Source organism: Mesocricetus auratus, unplaced genomic scaffold (genome assembly GCF_017639785.1).
Source record: "Mesocricetus auratus isolate SY011 unplaced genomic scaffold, BCM_Maur_2.0 Super-Scaffold_100024, whole genome shotgun sequence".
Taxonomy (NCBI): Eukaryota; Metazoa; Chordata; class Mammalia; order Rodentia; family Cricetidae; genus Mesocricetus; species Mesocricetus auratus.
The window spans coordinates 15,316,365-15,338,241 of record NW_024429205.1 but is presented as its reverse complement, the minus strand read 5'-3'; the positions used below and the strand labels follow the sequence as shown (position 1 = coordinate 15,338,241).

At 45.2% G+C, this 21,877-nt stretch overlaps 1 protein-coding gene across 1 annotated transcript in view; it reads left to right on the top strand.

The window, feature by feature from the left end:
- The first annotated feature begins 1,427 nt into the window (after positions 1-1,427).
- Apob (apolipoprotein B) overlaps positions 1,428-21,877 on the top strand; it is a 37,950-nt gene continuing 17,500 nt past the window's right edge. The window contains exons 1-19 of the mRNA XM_005079084.4: positions 1,428-1,524; positions 2,070-2,108; positions 3,100-3,215; positions 4,449-4,594; positions 6,569-6,722; positions 7,400-7,555; positions 8,868-8,992; positions 9,634-9,719; positions 11,024-11,243; positions 12,042-12,269; positions 12,511-12,628; positions 12,736-12,882; positions 13,568-13,779; positions 14,027-14,264; positions 14,712-14,888; positions 16,253-16,444; positions 18,314-18,481; positions 18,956-19,167; positions 21,550-21,732. Coding sequence (XP_005079141.1) covers positions 1,443-1,524; positions 2,070-2,108; positions 3,100-3,215; positions 4,449-4,594; positions 6,569-6,722; positions 7,400-7,555; positions 8,868-8,992; positions 9,634-9,719; positions 11,024-11,243; positions 12,042-12,269; positions 12,511-12,628; positions 12,736-12,882; positions 13,568-13,779; positions 14,027-14,264; positions 14,712-14,888; positions 16,253-16,444; positions 18,314-18,481; positions 18,956-19,167; positions 21,550-21,732 — 2,999 coding nt within the window. The 5' untranslated portion in view covers positions 1,428-1,442. The remainder of the gene's footprint in view (positions 1,525-2,069; positions 2,109-3,099; positions 3,216-4,448; positions 4,595-6,568; positions 6,723-7,399; positions 7,556-8,867; positions 8,993-9,633; positions 9,720-11,023; positions 11,244-12,041; positions 12,270-12,510; positions 12,629-12,735; positions 12,883-13,567; positions 13,780-14,026; positions 14,265-14,711; positions 14,889-16,252; positions 16,445-18,313; positions 18,482-18,955; positions 19,168-21,549; positions 21,733-21,877) is intronic.

Here is a 21,877-nt window from a genome sequence, read left to right as displayed (position 1 = left end):
GTTTAGCTGCCCACGGGGAGTTTGTGGTTACATACAACATCTAAATGATGAGAGGGGTGGAGGGTCAAATGCAGAGATTGAGGAAATTGGATGGAATCTCTTTTAAGGAAACGGGAGGCTATGTATGCTTTGTTATGGGTCCACAATGGATGCTCTAGATTCTAGATGTAGAACCATCTGTCAAACTCATCAGAACCTCCGGACAGTTTCACGAGACACTTGTCACATCTGTCTGTATCATAAATCGAGCACAACAGACACACTGTGGGTTCTGGACACACAGTGCTTGTCCCGCACGTGAGAGGACCTGAGTCCTCTAAAGAAAGAGGTGACAGCACACTCTGTAACCCCAGTGCTGAGAAGTCAGAGGTGGCTGGTCAAACTAGTCAGTGCATTCCCGGTTCAGTGAGGGACCCTGTCGAAAAACACTAAAATGTGACCCATGACCTCTGTATGCATGTACACACACACACACACACACACACACACACACACACACACGACATACTATAGTGATAGATACTGACTTCTACAACTGTATTTCCAGGACTCCAGTCCCCTCAGTTCCGTTCCAGTGCCCCTAGGCCACCACTTCCAACCACTCCTTCCCAAATGCCCCTCCATCTCCAAACACCCACCAGGATTAACATTCTCTACAGCCTACCTTAATGTTTTACCTGCAGCTTCCTGTTTAGGAGGTGTGTCACCCCCAGCTAGACTGGGGTGCTGTGAGGACACAGCCCAGCTCAGACATTCACCTTTCCTGGCCATCACTGTTCCAGCCCAACCTTCTGTGACTGACACTGCCCACAGTAGACCCTGACCTCCTCCAGGGGCCCCCTCTTCGCTGAGATTTACGGGAGACTTCCAAGTCCTTTCTCCTCCCTCCCGGCAGCCACCTGTACTGGTTAAATTAGTCAGGACCGGGCTGTTTATTCAAGCCCAAAGTCCCCCCAAAACGGGCAAGAACTTAAGAAGGAACCTCCACCAGGACATTAAGAAAAGTTTTCTAAATAGCGTCATAGAGCAGGAGTGGGGTCATTGTCCCTATGGCTGGTTGTCCCCTGATGACAGTCAGGGGAGGCTTACAGGACAGTAAGCCCACCATCCGCTGCCTGAGACCCCCTGAGAAGAGACCAACTCTGAGGACGGTCGCAAGCGCTAGTGGCTGAACCAGCAGTGAGACCCCACTAGCCACCCAGAAATAAGCTTCTGTGGAAAAGCAAACAGGCCCAGGCCATGCCCTTTGGACCTTTGGCAATTCTCCCTAAGCCAGAGCCTCCTATAAATGGAGCACTTTTCAGGTGGCCGTGCATTCGTCAGTGCCTGCGGTGGATCAAGTACCTGACTGGGTGTCGCCTCGGAAGAGCCTGCAGAGCCAGCAGCGGGGCTAGGCCGTGGCCAGGCCAAAGCCAGGGAGTCACCCGACCCATCCACCGGCCATGGGCCCACAGAGGCCTGCACTGCGGCCGCTGCTCCTGCTGCTGTCCCTGCTGCTGTTCCTGGACACCAGCGTCTGGGCTCGTGAGTGAGGGCGGGAAGGCTGGGTGAAAGCCAGGGTGGGGACCAGAGCCCTGGGTTGTGGCTTTAAACCATCCCTTATGTCAGGGAGTGGAAACTGGTGGCGGGGTGACCGACTGCTAGATAGCTTTGGGCCAGGTTAGAGGGAGGGCAGCCGCAGGGGTCCTAGGGAAGGGGTGGTGAGAACCAGAGCTAGCAGGTGGCTCCTCCGGGCTCCAGGTGAGGACACTGAGAGTTAAAAGAGTTAAAAGAAAGCATCAGAGCCGGGCGTTGGTGGCGCACGCCTTTAAACCCAGCACTCGGGAGGCAGAGGCAGGTGGATCTCTGTGAGTTCGAGGACAGCCTGGTCTACAGCGCGAGTTCCAGGACAGCCTCCAAAACAATACAGAGAAACCCTGTCTCAAAAAAACAAAAAAGAAAGAAAGAAAAATAGTTAAAAGTCTCTGGATAGCCTTATAATAATTAAAGCCTCCGAGGGGCCCCTCCTGTCAGCCCCTGGGACCCACTGGAAAACACGGGAGAGCCAAGGTTTCCTTTTTCTCTTACAGAAGATGAAGTCCCGGAAAACTTCAGCTTGAACTGTCCAAGTAAGGCATTTCTCCAGGGCGACGCTGGGCGCATCCCACCCTGCCTCTCCTCACCATCCGCCCTCCTCTGTCGCTGTTCCTAAGGGCCTCGGATTAGGGGGCATAGCTCTGACCCCCGGAAGCGAAGGTTTTGAGTCTCTGTGAACCCAGTCTCCTCTTCCAAAGGATCCTGGCCCTTCTGTGCTATTCCAAGGCTTGGTCCCGAGGTGGGGTAGGGACGAGACTGTAGGCTCTGAGAGGAGACATTACTGTGCTGTTTATCACTGACTAATCACTGATTCCGAGAATGTGAGGGTGAGGAAATGCCGACTTTAACCTTTGTGCAGAACCCAGACCCTCCACCCCTTCCTATTTACCTGACCCTCCGGGTCAGATGATCAGTCCTTGCCGCAATACCCAGTGTCCTCGGGAGAGCGCCTGGGTTGACCTCCCCTCTGATGGGGCAGCACCGCCATCTGGTGGTTATTTGGCAGTACTACATCCGGGTTCCTGGCCAGTTATTTTTGTCAAAATTCCTGCCAAGCACAATAGGACGAAACTTCCAGAAGTTTCTTCTTGGAGGGTGTCTGAAAGTCAACTAGACAGCCCTAACAATTAACTTTGTCTCAGGCACTTCATAGTCACATCATGATAGCGTCTTCACGCTGAGAAAACTCTGAGCCCCATCCCTTTGATAACTTAATTTTTCAAAGGGTCTTCCTACAGACTTTTGTAGCTCCATTAATTGATGCTTGGCGCCCTCCCTTCCATGTACTTCAGATGATCTAAGGAATCACAAATAACTTAAACATCAGACTCAGGGGGAAAAAAAAACAGTGCCGATGTTAAACCTATAAAGACAAATGAAGCACAATGCAAAGTTAACCACAAGTAACTTGAACTCAGTCACCACTTCTGTCACCTTAGGCCACTGACCCTCTCTACCCAGCAGTAGCTGCCTTAGGAAAGCTGCTTCAGCTTCGGGGCTGACATGTTTTTCTCCTCACTTTAGAAGATGCAACCCGATTCAAGCACCTCCGGAAGTACGTATACAACTATGAGGCTGAGAGTTCCAGCGGCGTCCGGGGCACTGCTGATTCCAGAAGTGCCACCAAGATCAACTGTAAGGTATGGAGGACAAGGGTGGGAGGGACCCGCAGCTGGAACCTAGCCTGGTAGAAATGTCCTAGCAGTTCCCAGCCTGTGCTGGAACCTCAACCTCCAATAAGCCACCTGAATGAGAAAGCCGCACAGGAAAATTTTTCCAGACAAATTATTCTCCCATTAGCTTCCAAAGGGTTACTGGAGGTCTAGGAGACCAGCAGGATTGGCCTACAGATCTGACCATGGGAGAGGCCCAGTGAGGACATAAAAGGTGGTCATTGTACGAGAGTGCGGAGCCAACAGCATTTGTGATGTCAAACATAATATGGAGAAGCATTTTAAACACTTGGCTTGTTAAAATCTCTCTTGTTGAGGGACTTGCTGTATTTCTTGTCTGTACCGGTAAAGTATATCGAAGGGTCCTACTGAGGTCTGTGTGGGGAGGGGAAGCCCATTTTGCTGAGTTGCCCTTTTCCGTCTTCGGCCACAGTGCTGGTCTATAACAGACAAACACAGTGGACATTAGCCACAGGGGCCATTTCAGTGAATAAAATTTAAAATTCAATTCTTATTCTCACTAGCCATATTTCAGGACAGCCGACGTCCACCTGTGGCTCATGCTGCCACTCTAGTCCAGAGAGAGACAGAGAGAGAGACAGAGAGAGAGACAGAGAGAGAGACAGAGAGAGAGAGAGAGAGAGAGAGAGAGAGAGAGAGAGAGAGAGAGAGAGAGAGAGAGAGAGAGAGATTCTCCATCATGTTGGAATGTTCTTTGAATAGTTCCAGAAAACAACCATGGACCAGTTTTGGTTCTGCCAAGGTCTGAAGCTTTCAGTAGGCACTTGTAGGCAGACTTTGGGAAAACGATGTCCGGGAAAGATTTGCTTTTCCTGCTTGCTAATGTTTTGTTTATCTGTTAGTTTGTTTCATTTTGTTCTGTTCACTCTCACTCCACTGTGCATTTCTTCTAAGTAGTCATCCCAAATTCTTTATGAGTAAAATGGGTACATTTGAAACTAATACAAGGACATTCTCTTTCTCATGCACAGGGACAAACATAGACCTCTTAACTCGCAAAGACGAAAACTAAGCCTAGGCATGGGGATACACCAGATGTGTTTAGAACATGTGACACTAGGGACTCCATGGCCGTGTTCTCAACAGCTTTCCTTCAGTTTGCCGAATGGAGACTGGGCTGCATGGCCGTCTCCCACTCTGGATGGAGAGCCTCAATGTCTTACTACTTTCCGTTCTCAGGTGGAGCTGGAGGTCCCCCAGCTCTGCAGTTTCATCATGAGGACCAGCCAGTGTACCCTTAAAGAGGTGTACGGCTTCAACCCTGAGGGCAAGGCCTTGATGAAGAAAACCAAGAACTCTGACGAGTTTGCAGCTGCCATGTCCAGGTAAGGGGTGGGTTTATGTCTTTAAGCACCTGAGCTTTGTGGATGCCACGCAAGTTGAGTGTGGTGCATATGTACACGCATAGATTTGTGGAGTATGTGTGTGAACTCATGTCAGGCGTGACTCTGAGTCCTAGCATTAGTATTCCGTGCCTACCATAGGTCATGTTACTGTGGAGTTTTCCACATCTATCAAAAAGAGGGAAGTATTATTGGCTCTCCTCTCCTTGAGTTCCCTTGATTATCATTTAAACTGTTCTGCTAACAGACCGAGTGGTTGAAGCACTTTTGAGACTGTAAAGCTGAGATGGTTCGTTTAAACAAGTAAAATCTTGTTTACAGAACAGATCAGGGATGATGCCTGGGGTGTTTCGAGTGGATCAGGGAGCAGTTGCTGCTCAGAGAATATAAATGCTATGTGGACCCCCGCGTGCTTACCATGGTGTGACATCTGGTCAACACAGGACAAAGGGCAGGCAGGGCCTGAGCAGTCTCCTGGCTAGGCAGCCACTGTGCACTGGAGACCAGTGCTGCCACCTACAGTTGGCTTGTCTCCCAACACAACAGTGACAGTATTGCATGAATCTCAAAATCACCCTTGCCTTGCATCCATTTAGTTTAGGAAGCCTTACGTGTGTGGAATACAGGCAATTGTAGTGATGTTAACTTGGTAGCAGGGGAAACTCTGCCCTTGTCTTTTTTTTTTAGATTTGGTAAATGTTAGACCCTCGTCCTTTCTCTGAGAGACAGACAAAAAATGGTCCTGCCTTCCATCAAAGCACCTTACTTATTAGAGGCTTAGGTGTGGGGAGAGAGCTGTGGTAGCAGGAGGAAGAGGCAGTGATTCCTTGGCCCTTTCTCGTCTACAAACAAGAAACTCCCCCTTTTGACCACAAGGATTTGCCAGGCTTTCAGGACTGTGTCTAGAAAGTTCTGAGAGGTTCAGGGCTGCAGGAGATGGACCTGGTATTCTTCTCCTGTGGACTTAACTAGAGCAGGTACAGCCAGGCCCCTGGCAGCTCAAACAATCCCCAACAGGAAGGCAATCCCTAAGACCAGAGTTAATCCAGACTTGATCTTGGCCTGAGATTAGATGAAAAAAATGAATGCCTGACAACTGTAGGAGAAGGCAGCTCAGATTTGCGGGAGGTCAATAAATGTAAATGATGTATCACAAGAGGATGTCTCATCCCACACCCACTTAGCTACAAAACTTGAGATGGCACCCATTGCTACAGGGAAGAAAAGTATATTCTCATACACTAGTGCTAGAAATGATACCAATGGACAATGCCTAGTCTAATTGATAGTATTTGTATTTTGGCATAGCAGTGCTCATCTCTGGGATTCTGGCTCCATCTAAATAAAGCAGTCATGTGTAAAAAAACAGATGTATATGGATGTTTATTTCACTATCATTTGTGTGACCAAAAAGAAACCCAGGAAGAGATAGTCAGTGTCCTTAAATGGGGCAAAGTTTAAGGAACCATAACTAACCAAAGAATGAAATGCTGTGTGGCTTTTAGTAAACATCAAATGATTCAGGTGTCCCCAGAATATAACGAAATGAGAAAACCAAGATGAAGAAAGTACACATAATACAATGTCACTTGTTTAAAAACATGACAAAATCTCTGTGTTTGCATCCTCGCTACTCTGTGTAGAAGCATATTAATGGGATGATGACATTGAAGGATACAGGGAGACATCCATAGAAGGGGGATAATGGAAGAAGACAGGGGAGCAGAGAAGGAAGGGATGAGCCAAGCCAAAAAAAAAGGGGGCAAGAGAAAAAAGAAAGAGGAAGCCAACACAAGTTTGTAGACTTTGGAGAAATGTATGGGGAAGATGACATATGTATAAAGAAAATATGTCCAAAGACCAACTGAGGAGTTGTCCACATTCCTGGTCCCCTCTGTGGGCTCACAGTGGAAGGCAGGCTTTTTTGTGAGCATGTACCTCCTTTCCCTTGGACAGATTTGAACTCAAGCTGGCCATTCCTGAAGGGAAACAAGTTGTCCTTTACCCGGACAAAGATGAGCCTAAAACCATTTTAAACATCAAGAGAGGCATCGTTTCTGCCCTCCTGGTTCCTCCAGAAACAGAAGAGGACAAGCAAGTGTTGTTCCTGGTAAGAATTTCAAAAGCTGGTGACATTGGCCTTCCAAAGTCCTCTTCACATGTCAGAGGCCATTCTCACCTTAGATAAAATACATTGTCCCTTGATGTGCTGTACAGTGGTTACCCAGGGAACCCTGGGTTGGTATGGATACCAGGGATCACAGTTCTCCATGACCCCAGAGCTAATTGAAAGATCATCTTGAGTAGGTTGATGATGCCAAGTCTAATTTTAAAGCTTTTCCCAGAGACTCTTAACCAGTCCACTGCTCTGGTTATGGTTTCTTTTTCCTGTGCTCATATTATAACACAGGAAAGCCTTGTGTATTTTAGACACCAAAAAATTGGAATATATTGTAATTCAAATCAACCTCAGAGAAGATTCAATGTACTTCAGGCACAAGAACATTTTGAATCCTCACTGTGTTCTGAACTCTAAGTTCCACTATGCGTGAACAATAGAGACTCGTCCTTCCTGGCCCTGCCCTGGGAGTCACCTCTCCTGGGTCTGCTCCCCACAACACTAATTGGCCATGCACAGCAATGCTACCCTCTTCCTGGGAGCAAAGAAAACTCCCCTCCCTCCCACAGTCCATATCCCTCCCCACAGAGTATTTCCCAACCTTTCTCAAGCTTCTGATGCTGTTTTCCCATACTGAGTGTACCTGACCATATCTTGGGCTCCCACAGGATACTGTGTATGGAAACTGCTCAACTCAGGTTACCGTGAACTCAAGAAAGGGCACTGTGGCAACAGAAATGTCCACAGAGAGAAGCCTGCAGCAGTGTGATGGGTTCCAGCCCATCAGCACAGGTGTCAGCCCTCTTGCCCTCATCAAAGGCCTGGTGAGTCCCACACCGCATCATCATACACAACAGCCTTCTCTGGAAAATTCTGGAATGCTGTAGCTAGTTGGGACCTCAGAGAAGAGCCTGCCCAGAACTTCTAAGGCCTATTTTCTCTCATCTCCTTCAGGCCAAGAAGTGACATGATTGTGTCTCAGCTTCCTTTTCTTCTATTCCAAGTAGAACCCACCTAGAGCTAAGCCCTCTAGGTCCTTCCTAAGATACCCTGTCAGTACAAGGTCCTATGGCACATGTTACCTGAGTTTGCCCAGTCCCTGTAACACATTCCAGAATACAGATTGTCTCAGTCAACGTGAACTATTGAACAATACCTGCCATCGCTGACAATTCTCCTGGACATTGTCCTTCAAGCTAGAAAGAGATGGTCTCATGACCATGAGGACAGACTTATACAAGGTCAATGCACTGGCTTGGTGTCTTTCTCAGAATCTGCTCTGTGCTCATCCTTGCTCTGGGTAGCACTGAGGGAGAAAGGAAAACACAGGAAGGAAGGAAGGAAGGAAGGAAGGAAGGAAGGAAGGAAGGAAGGAAGATAGGAAGGACGGAAGGAAGGGGGGAAGGGGGGAAGGAGGGAGGGAGGGAGGGAGGAAGGAAGGAAGATAGGAAGGAAGGAAGGAAGGAAGGAAGGAAGGAAGGAAGGAAGGGGGAAGGGGGGAAGGAGGGAGGGAGGGAGGGAGGGGGAGGGAGGGAAGGAGGGAGGAAGGAAGGAAGATAGGAAGGAAGGAAGGAAGGAAGGAAGGAAGGAAGGAAGGAAGGAAGGAAGGAAGGAAAGTGAACCGTGGACAGCATCCCTTCCAGGTACTTCCAGACTAATGCGACAATAGAGTTTACACACTTGCCAGTGAAGAACACTACGTATTGTAGTTGATAAAACAATAAGCTGAATTTTGCAGAGAAGCATCCCTAGGTCTGACCAGGAAAGATCAAGCATCTTCCATTCACCTATTGTCCTGGGCAGAATCAAGGGAGATGTAGAACAAACTTGAAAATTTCAAAGCTTGTATAAATGGAAGCTGTGAGGTGTGCATTTATGGGAGGTTTTGTAGGACGCAAGGTACATATTTTATACATGATGGACACTCCACTGGTGTGGAACAAGAACAGTCTCCATTCTTGAGTGTGCTGTCTTGTGTCCCCTTAGCTCATGTCAACTGTTGAGTTCTCTTCCTTTCACTGAATTCACCCGTGCTGCAGACTTCCATCCTCCACTTCCTTAAAGACAACCCCCATGGCAGACTTGGCTTGAAATCCCAGGGACTGACCAAATGCTTTCCTCTGATCCTGTTCACAGGTCCACCCTTTGTCAACTCTGGTCAGCAGCAGCCAATCTTGCCAGTACATCCTGGACCCCAAGAGGAAGCACGTGTCTGAAGCCATCTGCAATGAGCAGCACCTTTTCCTACCTTTCTCCTACAAGTAGGTCACCCACTGCTTCCAGAGCTCATCATTTAATGGGCTGGGTTGCTGAACACGTCCTGGGTGCACAGTCCTAGACTAGGCTGGGCTTAGAGGAAGCTATGAAAGGTACAAGGCAGAGTCCATCTCTGTCCTCCTTTTAAGTCAACATGGAATTTTCCAGAAAAGTGTTGAGCATTGGAACAATTTAAGACCAATAATGGGAATCTCAGACTCAGACCTTAGGGCTTGTAGAACCAAAAAAGTTTTGAATCGTGCATTGCATGATAACCTCATTAGAAAGAGCTTCAATAGGGATTTAGGATAGAGGCTTATATATCCAAATCCATGTTAAACTCGGATATTCGACTAACATTTACTAGGTAATTGCTATATCCTTGAGAGTGTGTTGTGAAAGCTATAAATTAAATTCATGGCTCAGTGGTAGACCAACCCCTCTGGGAATTCTAGACTAGTGTAGAGTATAATAAGGGAAGAGGGGAACACTACCCATTGGAGGATCACGGTGGATAGATTTCACCATCCTTTAAAAGGTGGGCAGAGTTAAAGCACACGAATAGATGAAGACCTTTCAATTTGAAAAGAATAGCATCTTTTGACCACTTGCAATGCATGATGCAATGTACTCCCTGTGTTACCAGGAATAAGTATGGGATCATGACACATGTTACACAGACACTGAGTCTTGAAGACACACCTAAGATCAACAGTCGCTTCTTCAGTGAAGGTAAGGCTTTATGTGTCCTGGGTACCAGGAAATCTGCCCATGGGGTACCATCATGACTCAGATCTTAGCGGGTCCCTGTTGGATGTCTGCAGACCAATGAGTTATGTAGACTCTGGTATTCTGGCCAGTGGACTGTAGCTGTCAAGAAAGCATTTCAGGGTGTCAAGAGGTTGTGAGACAAAGGGGAGGAAACCAATATGAACAACTGTCTGGTATGAGTAAGAAATCGGAAATCTAAGCTGAATGTGATAACTCTGGTAGTACTGACAACTTCATACACCAGAAAACTCACAGCCCTGCCAGATGAGGTGGAACCAGCAGGAAAGGGAATTCAGGGTCAAGCCAGGTAATAATCCAAGGAATTGATCTTCTGGCTAAAAAGAACTTCAAAGAATTCTAGTCTAACCCCAGGCCAACCATGCTTTGTATGCTGATCAGTCAATGCTTTGATTTGTGCATTATTTTTATTGTTTTCTTGGTGGTAGAGCCTGTGAGTTCAGACGTATATGCTTATATGTCCATCCCAAAGAGGGAAAGGATATACAGTGAGGCTTTGTGAGGTTGTTTTATAGCAAGAATGTCTAATTTTAATCCAAGTAAACACTGTAGCTCATTTCCATGAGCTGATGGGACTGCAGAAGAGTCTCCCCTCTCCATATGCTGCAAAACAAGGTCCAAGTGGAAGAAGTGATGGGTGAGGACCACTGAGTTTGGCCTCGGTGTTGCCGTGGCAGCAGAAGTGCCTCCTTGCCTTTCTGTGAAGCAAAGGGTGATCTGATACCAGATTCACAAAAGTTTGAATTCAACTCCGGTTTTGATTTTCACTGATCTAGAGAGTTCTTGGGTAGGAATTCTCAAAGGGCTGACTGGGCAGTTAAGAGCTCATACTGCTCTTCCAGAGGACCTAACTTCAGTTCCTAGCACCTCCACTGGGTGGCTCACAACTCCCTGAAACTCTAAGGGATCTGACACCTTTTACCCTTTGTGGGTACCTGCACTTGGATACACATACCCATACAAACACATAAATTAAAAAAAAATCGCTGTTGAAGAATTATCAAATTAAGTTGCTCACCTTATCTCCCTTCTCCTCTCTTTAAGCTGTAGAATATTTCCCTTCAGGAAGGCTGTGATGAGTGAGTGGGAATATCCAGTCCAGAGACTGATGTCTAATAAGAGTTGAGAAAACAATTTTTGTCTCCTTCCCCCTCCACTGATACCTACACAATTTCCAGTCTAGACTCAACAAAAGAGGTTGAGCTACAAACAGAAGTTAAACTACCTTGACACATCTCTTCCTCCAGGTACCAAGCGGGTGGGTCTGGCCTTTGAGAGTACCAAGTCTACATCACCCCCAAAGCAAGCTGATGCTGTTTTGAATACCCTTCAAGAACTAAAAAGTCTGTCTGTCTCGGAGCAGAATGCTCAGAGAGCAAATCTCTTCAACAAACTGGTTACTGAGCTAAGAGGTCTCAGTGATGAAGCGATCACATCCCTCTTGCCACAGCTGATTGGAGTGTCCAGGTAGGTCTTTGATGGTTATAAATCAAATCCTCAAATGACCCGTGGAAGCTGCAGAACCTTTAGCCCAAGAATCTTGGGAACTACTTAATTGTCAACTCACTTACCCAGTTAATCAGCTAATACCTACTACATGGAGAACCATCATCCAAGGTGCTTAGAGTTCTGTAGGCACGACACCACACACACACACACACATACAAACACACACACACACACACACCATTGAAGGCAAACATGTATCTGTGTACAAACATAGAAGGGTACTGAGCGGCTCTCACATTTTATGGGTATCTTCTAATTCCTAATTCTATTGTGAGCACTACGAAAATCTGGTGAGAAATGTTCTGGATCTCCCTTGAAGCTTTCAGGCTAGTAGGAAGAGAAGTCAGGCAAATAAAGTAGTAGTCTCTCTACTTGCTATACAGATAGTGCATTCTCTGAATGCTGAGAAGGTCACAGGAGGGACTGAGGCAAGGAGTTTTCCATGCTTGTGTTGACCAGGCACGGTCTATTTCCCAACAAAAGGATGGTGATAACCATCCTCACTGGCTTCAGGTCTCAGGGTCCCTCAGTTTCATTTCATGGTATCACTGAAGAGGCAATATCCCTGGGGTAGACATCACAGAGGAAGTCATCATGGTTCCTGAGCTCTGAGATGTAGTGTGAAAGCTGGCTAGCTCTGGCTAGTGAGTAAAGGATGTACATACTCTCCTGGCAGAAGGCATACCAGGTACCGAGGATACTGGATTTGACGTGAAGGTCCTCTGTGTAACTCCCTTTGTGTACATCTCTCCTCAGCCCCATCACTTTACAAGCCTTGGTTCAGTGTGGACAGCCCCAGTGCTACACTCACATTCTCCAGTGGCTGAAAACTGAGAAGGCTCACCCACTCCTGGTTGACATGGTTACCTACCTGGTGGCTCTGATCCCAAATCCTTCCACACAGAGACTGCGAGAGATCTTTAACACTGCCAAGGAACAGCCGAGCCGAGCCACCCTGTATGCACTGAGCCACGTGGTTAACAAGTGAGTTTGCCTTGCTCCAACCTACACCACACTCCCTGGGAGCAAAGGAAACACCAAATCTCTGTTTCACATGGCACTTTTCCCCACCTTCATATCTGAATGATTTTTCTTCTGTTTTTCTATTGCTAATTTTGAGAGTGACAGCTTGAAAATAAGAACCAGCAAACACAAGTTTGGATTTTAAGAGAAGCTTAACTATCTATGTTTGCTAATTTGCAATCTCTATTCTTTAACTTGGTAGCTATTACGATGCAGACCATTCAGGGAGCCCCGATTTGCAAGATATTGCTGATTACCTGTTGAAACAGATTGACAATGAGTGCCTAGGGGATGAAGACCACACCTACTTGATTCTGAGGGTATTCTTTCAGTCTTTTGCATTATGTACATCATTTCAAAATTGGTCATCCTGGACACCCCTTACTTCTGCACTGTGATGAGTTCTTGTTTCGTTTCTTCAATGAAGGTCATTGGAAATATGGGCAGAACTATGGAACAGGTAATGCCAGCACTCAAGTCCTCAGTCCTGAACTGTGTGAGAAGTAAAAAGTCATCACTGCTGATTCAGAAAGCTGCTGTCCAGGCCCTGAGGAAGATGGAATTAGGAGAAGAGGTAAAGTAAACTACGGGGTTCTAAAAGTTAAAGGTGATGCTGACCAATGACATTCAGATAATATGAAGGCAATCAATTATCTGTTTCACCACCTGGGCTTCCCCATACTACCATCTGATTGTCAGTTTTCAATAAGTCCATTGACATCCTAGTACTAGGTGGACATAAAAGACACACCACTTTGTAGTTCATCAACAGGCAGAAGACAGACTATCCTACTACCAAATTGGCTATCATCTCATCAAGGGAAAACATTGGTACTACCTAGTCTCATCAAAGGGAACAGTGAATTGAGTACTATCTTAGGTGACAAAAACTCCAGAGCATTAGAAACCACATTATCCAAACTCACTATCATTTTCCATCTTTATTTTTACATCAGAGTATCTACATTAATACAATTTTATCTTCACTAAGTAGTAGGTCTACAGGAAAGTCATGAGTTGGTCAAGACTTGGGTGCTTTACTGAAATTAAGCTCAGCACATATTCTCTACACGTCTTCTGGGTGTTATGCCTTGAGCTAGCTGCCCCAGGGAATGTTAAAAAGACTAGGTATCAGCATTTGCAGCCATTTTACACAGAAATTAGACTTTCTTATAAACACCAGACATGCCAGTACCAGCTAGGCTTGCTCTGTGTCTTGACCAAAAGATAGCGATCTCAATCCCCTCTTCTGGCTGCAGGTCAAAGAGATCCTTTTTGATACATTTGTGAATGGTGTGGCTCCCGTGGAGAAGAGATTGGCTGCCTATCTCTTGCTGATGAAGGGCCCTACCTCATCAGATATTAGCAAAATTATCCAGCTTCTCCAATGGGAGCAGAGTGAACAGGTGAAGAACTTCGTGGCATCTCACATTGTCAACATTTTGAACTCAGAAGAACTGTACGTCCAAGAGTAAGTGAGAGTAATTTTCCACAATCAGGCAATGAAAACCCTGGGCTGGGACACCAGTCCCTGATCATGGCACTGCCTGTCCTCAGGGATACTTAAAGCCAATGTGCACAGACCCTAAGCCAAAGTCTTGGGACATATAAATCTACATACCCTAGTTATGATTAGAAATTTGTAACTGAGTAGGATATGAAGAGACAACAAGTAAAATGGGATTTTGACTGAAAGTATATTCTTTCTTTTCGTTTAGTCTGAAAAATTTGATCAAAGATGCTCCGGAGTACTCTCAACTTCCAACTATCATGGACTGCAAGAAATTTTCCCGGAACTATCAAATTTCCAAATCTGTTTCTCTCCCATCATTTGACCCAGTCTCAGCCAAGATGGAAGGGAACCTTATATTTGATCCAAACAGTTATCTTCCCAAAGAAAGCATGCTGAAAACAACCCTCACAGTCTTTGGACTTGCTTCAATTGATCTCTTTGAGGTATGTGTGAGACTGAAGGATCTCAGTGTCGTTTACCCATTTGTTACAACACCGTGTGCCTCCACTAGGGGTCATCCGAAGCATGACTCCTTAGATTAACTAGACTCAAAGATGTCTCAGAGAAAGTCCCTGAACCCCAAACCCTAGAAAATGCATGAGCTCTCCATTGAGCTAAATACAAGATTCCTCTCCCACCAAACCCTGGATCTACTCCCAGCTCTGAATCATTTATCCTCTCTGATTCTTAGCTGTGTCTTCTAGGAAAGGCCAGAGGAGTACTACTGTTCAGGAGTTAATGAGATTTAAATAGACAGCTTCCTTGAAGGGTCTCTGTCATGTTCACCTGCTGTTCATTTAATTGCATGAGCATAAGTGGGGGGAAGACATGGTCTGCTTGCCGTACAACCAAAAGCCTAATGGCATATTTTGCCTGGTTTTCTTTCTCAGATTGGATTGGAAGGAAAGGGCTTTGAGCCAACACTGGAAGCTCTTTTTGGTAAGCAAGGATTCTTCCCAGACAGTGTCAACAAAGCTTTGTATTGGGTCAATGGACAAGTTCCTGATCGTGTCTCCAAGGTTTTAGTGGACCACTTTGGCTACACCAACAATGGCAAGCATGAACAGGTGTGTGTATGTGTGATTTTCTTTTTTTGGGGGGGGGACTTTGGGGCTTACTGCCAGACATTCATCTCTATGCCTAGAAGACATGAAAGTTCTACCTACCAAAAAGATTGCTAAGGCTATATATATATATATATATATATATATATATATATATATATATATACTAGACACCTTTGTGGGACTAAAATACCTCTATGGGTAAGAGCCTCTTGGAAATTTAGTGAGAATAAGATAAGCTAGAGTTACTCCAGTGAAATAATTAAGAGTATGATGCCTCAGACATGAGTTTGGATTCACACCTAGCTGTCTCCAACCTATGAACCTTTGGGATAGCTGCTTGATATTACATGTGACTGTTCTATCCCTGGATCAACAGGTACTGATAACAATCCATCTCTCACACCATCACTTAGCTACTAAATGAAATAAGGCACACGGTTCCTGAGATTACTACTGATTGTTCAATAAACAGAAACGATTGTAAATTTCAAGTTAATACTTTTGTCATTATGACCAATTTTCCCTTGGCTGCCACTCATATCAGTATAATGGCTAACGAGAACAAATTCCGCTTCAAAGCTGGCAGCGAACCCCTACTTTAAGGAGTAGAAGCCAGATTGTATGTGCGGGAGTGTCTTATTCCACCACTTGTTTGTACTCAGAGTGTACCCTTGTGGTTGGTTCCATAAAAGAATTTGCTAGAAATGATGGTTCTTGGGCTCGCCCAAGACTTGCTGAACCCGAGACTCTAGGGGACATGGGTACACATTCAAGATTTAGAAGCAGGGCCATAGCTTGCTTTCAGATGTTAATGGGTGGTCTCATGCCCAACTTCTGATTTCTGACCTCCACCGGAAGCTGAGAATTCATTCTGGGCCTTTTCTTCACAATGCCTTATGCGAGTCTATGGAGCTTTTTCTTGAATAATGGATCTGTAGCCATGTGGTTTTCAAACTGCCATCTGATTTATGTAATAATAGCCACCCTTTCTCAAGAAATCCCTGGCACTCACTCCTAGTAGAGGGAGAGAGGGCTAAACAAGGGAGGAGAACAGAGGGCATCCTAATCTTGAGAAGCCCTCGGGATCCTGGAGAATAGGAGTCTCCTAGTTTTCCTCCAGTCTAGGCACTGCTGTGAGAACACTCCCCTCCCTGAGAAGAGCTTCTGTTTTTTCATCTTTGTTTAGAATTCTCCTTCACCAAAAGGCAGGGTGTGGTTATAGTGCCTGCCCTACACCTTATCACGAGTGCAGAGAGGGCTTGAGTATGAGGCCATCATAGCTGTACAGATAGACTGGCCTGGGAAATCTCTAAGTGTTTGGCAGAGCTGCTGTTTCACTAGATATTTTGCCACTAAAATCCTAGGACATGGTGAATGGAATCATGCCCATGGTGGACAAGTTGATCAGAGAGTTGAAATCGAAAGAAATCCCTGAAGCTAGAGCCTACCTCCGCATCTTAGGAGAAGAACTTGGCTTTGTCAAGCTCCAAGACCTCCAAGTCCTGGCAAGGTTGCTGCTGAATGGTGCACAAACTTTGCGGGGAATCCCCCAGATGGTGAGTAAACCATGCCCTGTATGAGCACTTGCTGACTTGCTGGGGTCCTTCTTAGGACCCCAGAATCACAAAACTACAAAAGTGTTTTATACATCCTTCAAAATACAAGTTTGCCTTGAATTCCAGGAAAGAGGACTCTAGATGGCTAAGGGGGGTGGGGAGCTCAATCAGCAAAGTTTGACCCGACCTGAAGACTGATCTAGGTTTAGACCCCAGAAACCGCATAAGAAAACAGGGTGTGGCGGCACACCTGATAATTCCAGCACTGGGGAGGCAGAGATGGAGAGATCCCTGGGATTTGCTGACACTAGTCTAGCCAAATCAGCAAGCTCTGGGTGAAATTGAGAGACTTTGTCTCACAAAACAAGGTGAACAGCATCCTGAGGAAGGACATCTGAGGCTGATGTAGTACATACATACATACATACATACATACATACATACATGTACACACATGAGTATGTGCATTAACATGGACACCCACATACAAGTACACACATGTAAACATGCATACACATGTACACACACAGTCTTAGACGATAAGGAGCCTGGGGAGGTAGCTCAGTGTACAGAGTGGTTTCTGTGCAAGCATGAGGACCTGAGATTCGATCTCTGAAATGCATGTAAAAGTCAGGCACAGCCATGCCCACAACAACCCAAGTGCTGAGGTCACAGACAAGCAGATCCTGGGAACTGATTGACCAGCTAGCCTAGACAACACAAAGATGCTTCAGTGAGAGATCCTGTCAAAGAACAGCCAATGATAAAGGGAAACATCCAACATTATCTTCTGGCCTCTGCACATGCATGCACAGGTAAGTGCATCTGCATACATAAGTACACACACACACACACACACACACACACACATCACATCACATTCACACAAACTGTTTAACATATTATTCTCAGTTGTTTAAAATGATAGCATGTAGCCAGGCGGTGGTGGCACACGCTTTTAATCCTAGCACTCCGGAGGCAGAGGCAGGCGGATATCTATGAGTTCAAACAATACAGAGAAACCCTGTCTCATAAAACCAAAAAAAAATGATAGCATCTAGAAATAAGCCATTTGTAACAGTTATATCTTTCAAGAACATTAGTTCAATTTTCTGGAAAACGATTCAAGTATATGTTCCTTGGCCTAAGCTGGCAGCTCTTTCAAACTCTGGAATGATACAATTATAAAGGTTTTTAGCAAACTGTAACCCACTATCCACATTTTGTTATATTTATATCAGTTTATCATAGAAGGAGAAAACATGCAAGTATGTTCCCAATAAAAAGATAAATAATTGTGTGGGCTTTAAGAACAGAGGCTAGGGGTGTAACTCAGTGACACAGAGGTCACCCAGAATTGCAAAGCCTAGGTTCTATCCCTTGCACTGCGAAAGGAAGAAAGAAAAAGAACACAAGTCTCAAGGTTTTTTATGAAAATACTGTATAAAATAAAGCAAGAATCAATATATATTAACACAGACATTGCCGCAGTAGCCACTTTTAAAACGTTGACTTTACTATAATATATCACACTTCTGGTAAAGTCTCATTTGCAATCAGATTTTTCTAAGAGCAGAATAATGTCATACATCATACTTAAAGTTCATAAAACTATGAGGTTCAGCTAGGGACCTCTAAATCAGCAGTTTGAAATGACGTGACATTCAAGTCAGAGAAACAGCTTGTATCCTGATGCACTGATGCCAGTAACCATGAACCTACATTCATTAGACCACCTAGCTAATGAAAATGTACTAGCTCCCCTCTCTAAATAGAGAGGCATCTTGTGTGACATTTAGGAGATCACATTTAACACAGCCTGCCCACATCCAGCTTACTTTAAATTGTTGTACCTTGTTGGATTTGCAGATTGCACAAGCCATCAGAGATGGGTCAAAGAATGACCTCTTTCTTCACTACATCTTCATGGACAATGCCTTTGAGCTCCCCACTGGAGTCGGGGTACAGCTGCAAGTGTCCTCATCTGGAGTCATCACTCCCGGGACCAAGGCTGGAGTGAGAATGGAATTAGCCAATGTAAGTAAGACTCTGTATTCATCACAATCAATGACTGTTCTTTTCCCTCTGAGTGGGATCTTTGCACACTTGTTTAAGGCATGTTCCAACTTCAGGCAAAGCACATCGCAATTGCAATCTTCTTGCTAATTTTTATGAGGAATTTTAGGATTTCACCTGTATGTATTACCTCTCGCCATCTCCACTTGAGATGCAGTAAAAAAGAGAACCCAGCTGTTATATCAATGAATGAAGACCCTGATTATTTTCATCTCCAGTAGTGCTTAAAATTAATCCACACTCTTCCTAATCCTGGGAAAGTCACACTAGCTCTGGGGAAACAGAGTGCTTCAGCTTTTCTTCTTCAAATCAGTTATGATTCCTGTGATGTGAATTAGCAGGGGCATCTACCAAGGTTCAAAAAGAGACGTTGAGCTCTCTACCAGGGTTCTGAGCTGCTGAGTGAATCTGAATATGTCACCTTCTGACTTCCAGATTCAGGCAGAACTAGTGGCAAAGCCTTCGGTGTCCGTGGAGTTTGTGACAAATATGGGCATCATCATCCCAGACTTTGCTAAGAGCGGTGTTCAGATGAACACCAACTTCTTCCATGAGTCAGGCCTGGAGGCACGGGTGGCCCTGAAGGCTGGACAGCTGAAGGTCACCATTCCTGCTCCGAAGAGGCCAGTCAAACTGTTCAGTGGCAGGTAATTCTATCATCAAGGTCCACCTGGCCTCTTTGAAAGAGAGAATGTATATGTATCTAAGGATTTGGCCAGGCTAGATAACTAGCGTTATTTGAGTTCCAGTGAAATGGGAGAAGGTTGCCTTTGCTTCTACTTTGCATACTTTACTAAAGTTTCCTGTGCCTGTTATGTCAACACTTAACATCTGCTGGTTCATCAGGAGTTACTTGGCTGTGGGGCTCTGTTTAATTTCTCATTCACTTTAAGAGTGGAGAGACAGTAGTGTCGGGGTAGTCCTACTTGGGAAATAAACTTTCTTCCCCCGGAAAAATGCCACAGGTCACAGGTCACACTAGTTTGTGGTAGCTGACACTGTGGATAAAGCAGGCACCACACTCCTAATCACAGCATTATGGGATGCAGTCTCACATTAAGAGTTCCAGTTTCAATGGTATTCTCGACACAGTTAATTGCTTGCTCAGAAATAGCATCTAATTGCCTAGTTCGTATCAAGCTTATTGAAGGAGATACACAAGGACCCTGGTCTCCTACATTTTAACTGTATGGGGAAGGCACATGATTAAGGGAATGGCAGTAATGAAAACAAGGGCTAGGTAAGGAGAGTCAGATACTGTAAAACCATAGATCGTGCAGACTTTGGGCATAAGAATGCTTTCTAAAGAACCCATTTTGATCAGCTAGAAGGCCTGTGTCAGAGTTAATCAAGCAAAGGAGAAAGGGGTGTGTGTCTGCGCCATGAGTACAGTATGTGTAATGGCCTGGAGGATAAAGAAAATGAGTGGAAACGCTAAGGTGAGCTGAATTAATAAAGTGCCAGGAAAGCATGAGCGTGCTATGGTGGAAAGGGGCAGTCCATCTTCAACCACGGCTAGCGTCCTAAGCCCCTGAAAGAATGTACACCCTTTTGAAGCCAACAGAATTGAGAAAAGGAGTATAAATAGATGAGCTGGGTTTTAGAGAAAGTACTCTGACTCTAGGGAGCAAAACAGGAGAAAAAGGAAATGTGACTAGAGCTCAGCTAGGAGTGAGAAGAGACTATAGCTTGCACTGGAGGAACATTTAGGGGTAAAGAGGAGTTGAGAAGCTCTAGAGATTGTAACGGAGTAGAAAAATTAGTGTTTGAAGACTGACTGGTTATGGAGTAAAAAGAAGGATGAAAAGGAAGTGGCCTTCATTGAAACAAGAAGCACAAAGAAAGCTGCAGGTGGGGTGAGACATTAAATTGTTGCTTTCGTTGTCCTATGAAACAACTAACTTAAACTCCCTAGACATCAAATGGACCTAGGAATCCGGCCAGGTAAAGAGATTAGCAGGTAGAAGCAAGACTAAACAACAGTCAGGGTAGGGCAAGACAGGAGAAACTAGGGCTGGAGCACAGATATCATAAACATGCGGATGGAGAGGGGGAATAGTTAGGAAACAGTGGTAAGAGGTGAGCAAAGTAGACGTGCCCGAGACAGAATGCTGCTGGCATCAGAGCTACTGACACAGCAGCTAAGCTTGGCTTAAGCCACCACCAAAAGTAGGGGAGGGAATCCTGAAGAAAGCACATATTCCAAAGAAGAAACTAGGGCATGGGTAGACTTGGTTCTATTTTGTCATTTTTGAAGTACATCTCTAATGTGTTGCAAAGTTCTCAGAGGTTAGATTCTGATATCTTAATGTGGAAATGAGTGAACATCTCTACAAAATAATCCTGAGGAGCCAAGAGAGATAAATAACACACACACACACACACACACACACACACATCATCATCATCATCATCATCATCATCATCATCATCATTAGATTGAGGAGCAAGGCTGGGACTAAAAATACCAAAGAAAGCATTTTCAGGAGCATAAAGAGGGCCAGCCAGTGAGAGAACACTACAAGGAGAGAAACCCCTCTTGATTATAAAGGAGACAAAATCAGACTAAGAAAGAAATAAAAAGACATGCAGGTGGGGCTCAGGGTATTGGGTGAAAAGGTGCCAAAACATGAGCATTTTAGTGCTAGTAGAAAGAAATCAGAATGTAGGAAACCTTGCATGCAGAAAAAGTCAGAGTTCTTACGTCCAACCTGCATCCAACCCCAATGATAAGCTTCTCTCCAAGCTTCTCTTTCCACTGTAAAATAGGAATCCTAGGCCTGCAGAGTAGGGACGGAAGGTAATGCAGAGAAACCAGTGTACCTTATGAAACCCAAGGGTCCTTACAATCATGTTACTGGTGCTCTTTATACTCATATTTGTTTCTCAGCAAACGAAATAGTGTGAGGTCTGTGTGAACAGAAGACAGGGATAGAGGACAGGGGCCGGGGCATGTGCATGGTGAGATTCAGCAACAGGCATTTCAGTTCATGCTGCAAAGGTAACTCCACCTTTTCATTCTTTACCAGCAACACACTGCATTTGGTCTCTACCACCAAAATGGAAGTGATCCCCCCTCTGGTTGAGAACAGGCAGTTCTGGTCAACTTGCAAACCTTTCTTCACTGGCATGAACTACTGTACCACAGGGGCTTACTCCAATGCCAGCTCCACAGAGTCAGCTTCCTACTACCCATTGACAGGGGACACAAGGTGAGAGATACTCGGTGCTAGCCTAGCATCTGCTTGCCTTCTACCTGGGGGGACAAAAAGCAAAATACCAAGGATTACAGGTCCATGTTATCAACTTTAAGAGCTCACATCATTGTGTGGAGCTTAAAACGGTAATCCACTGGTC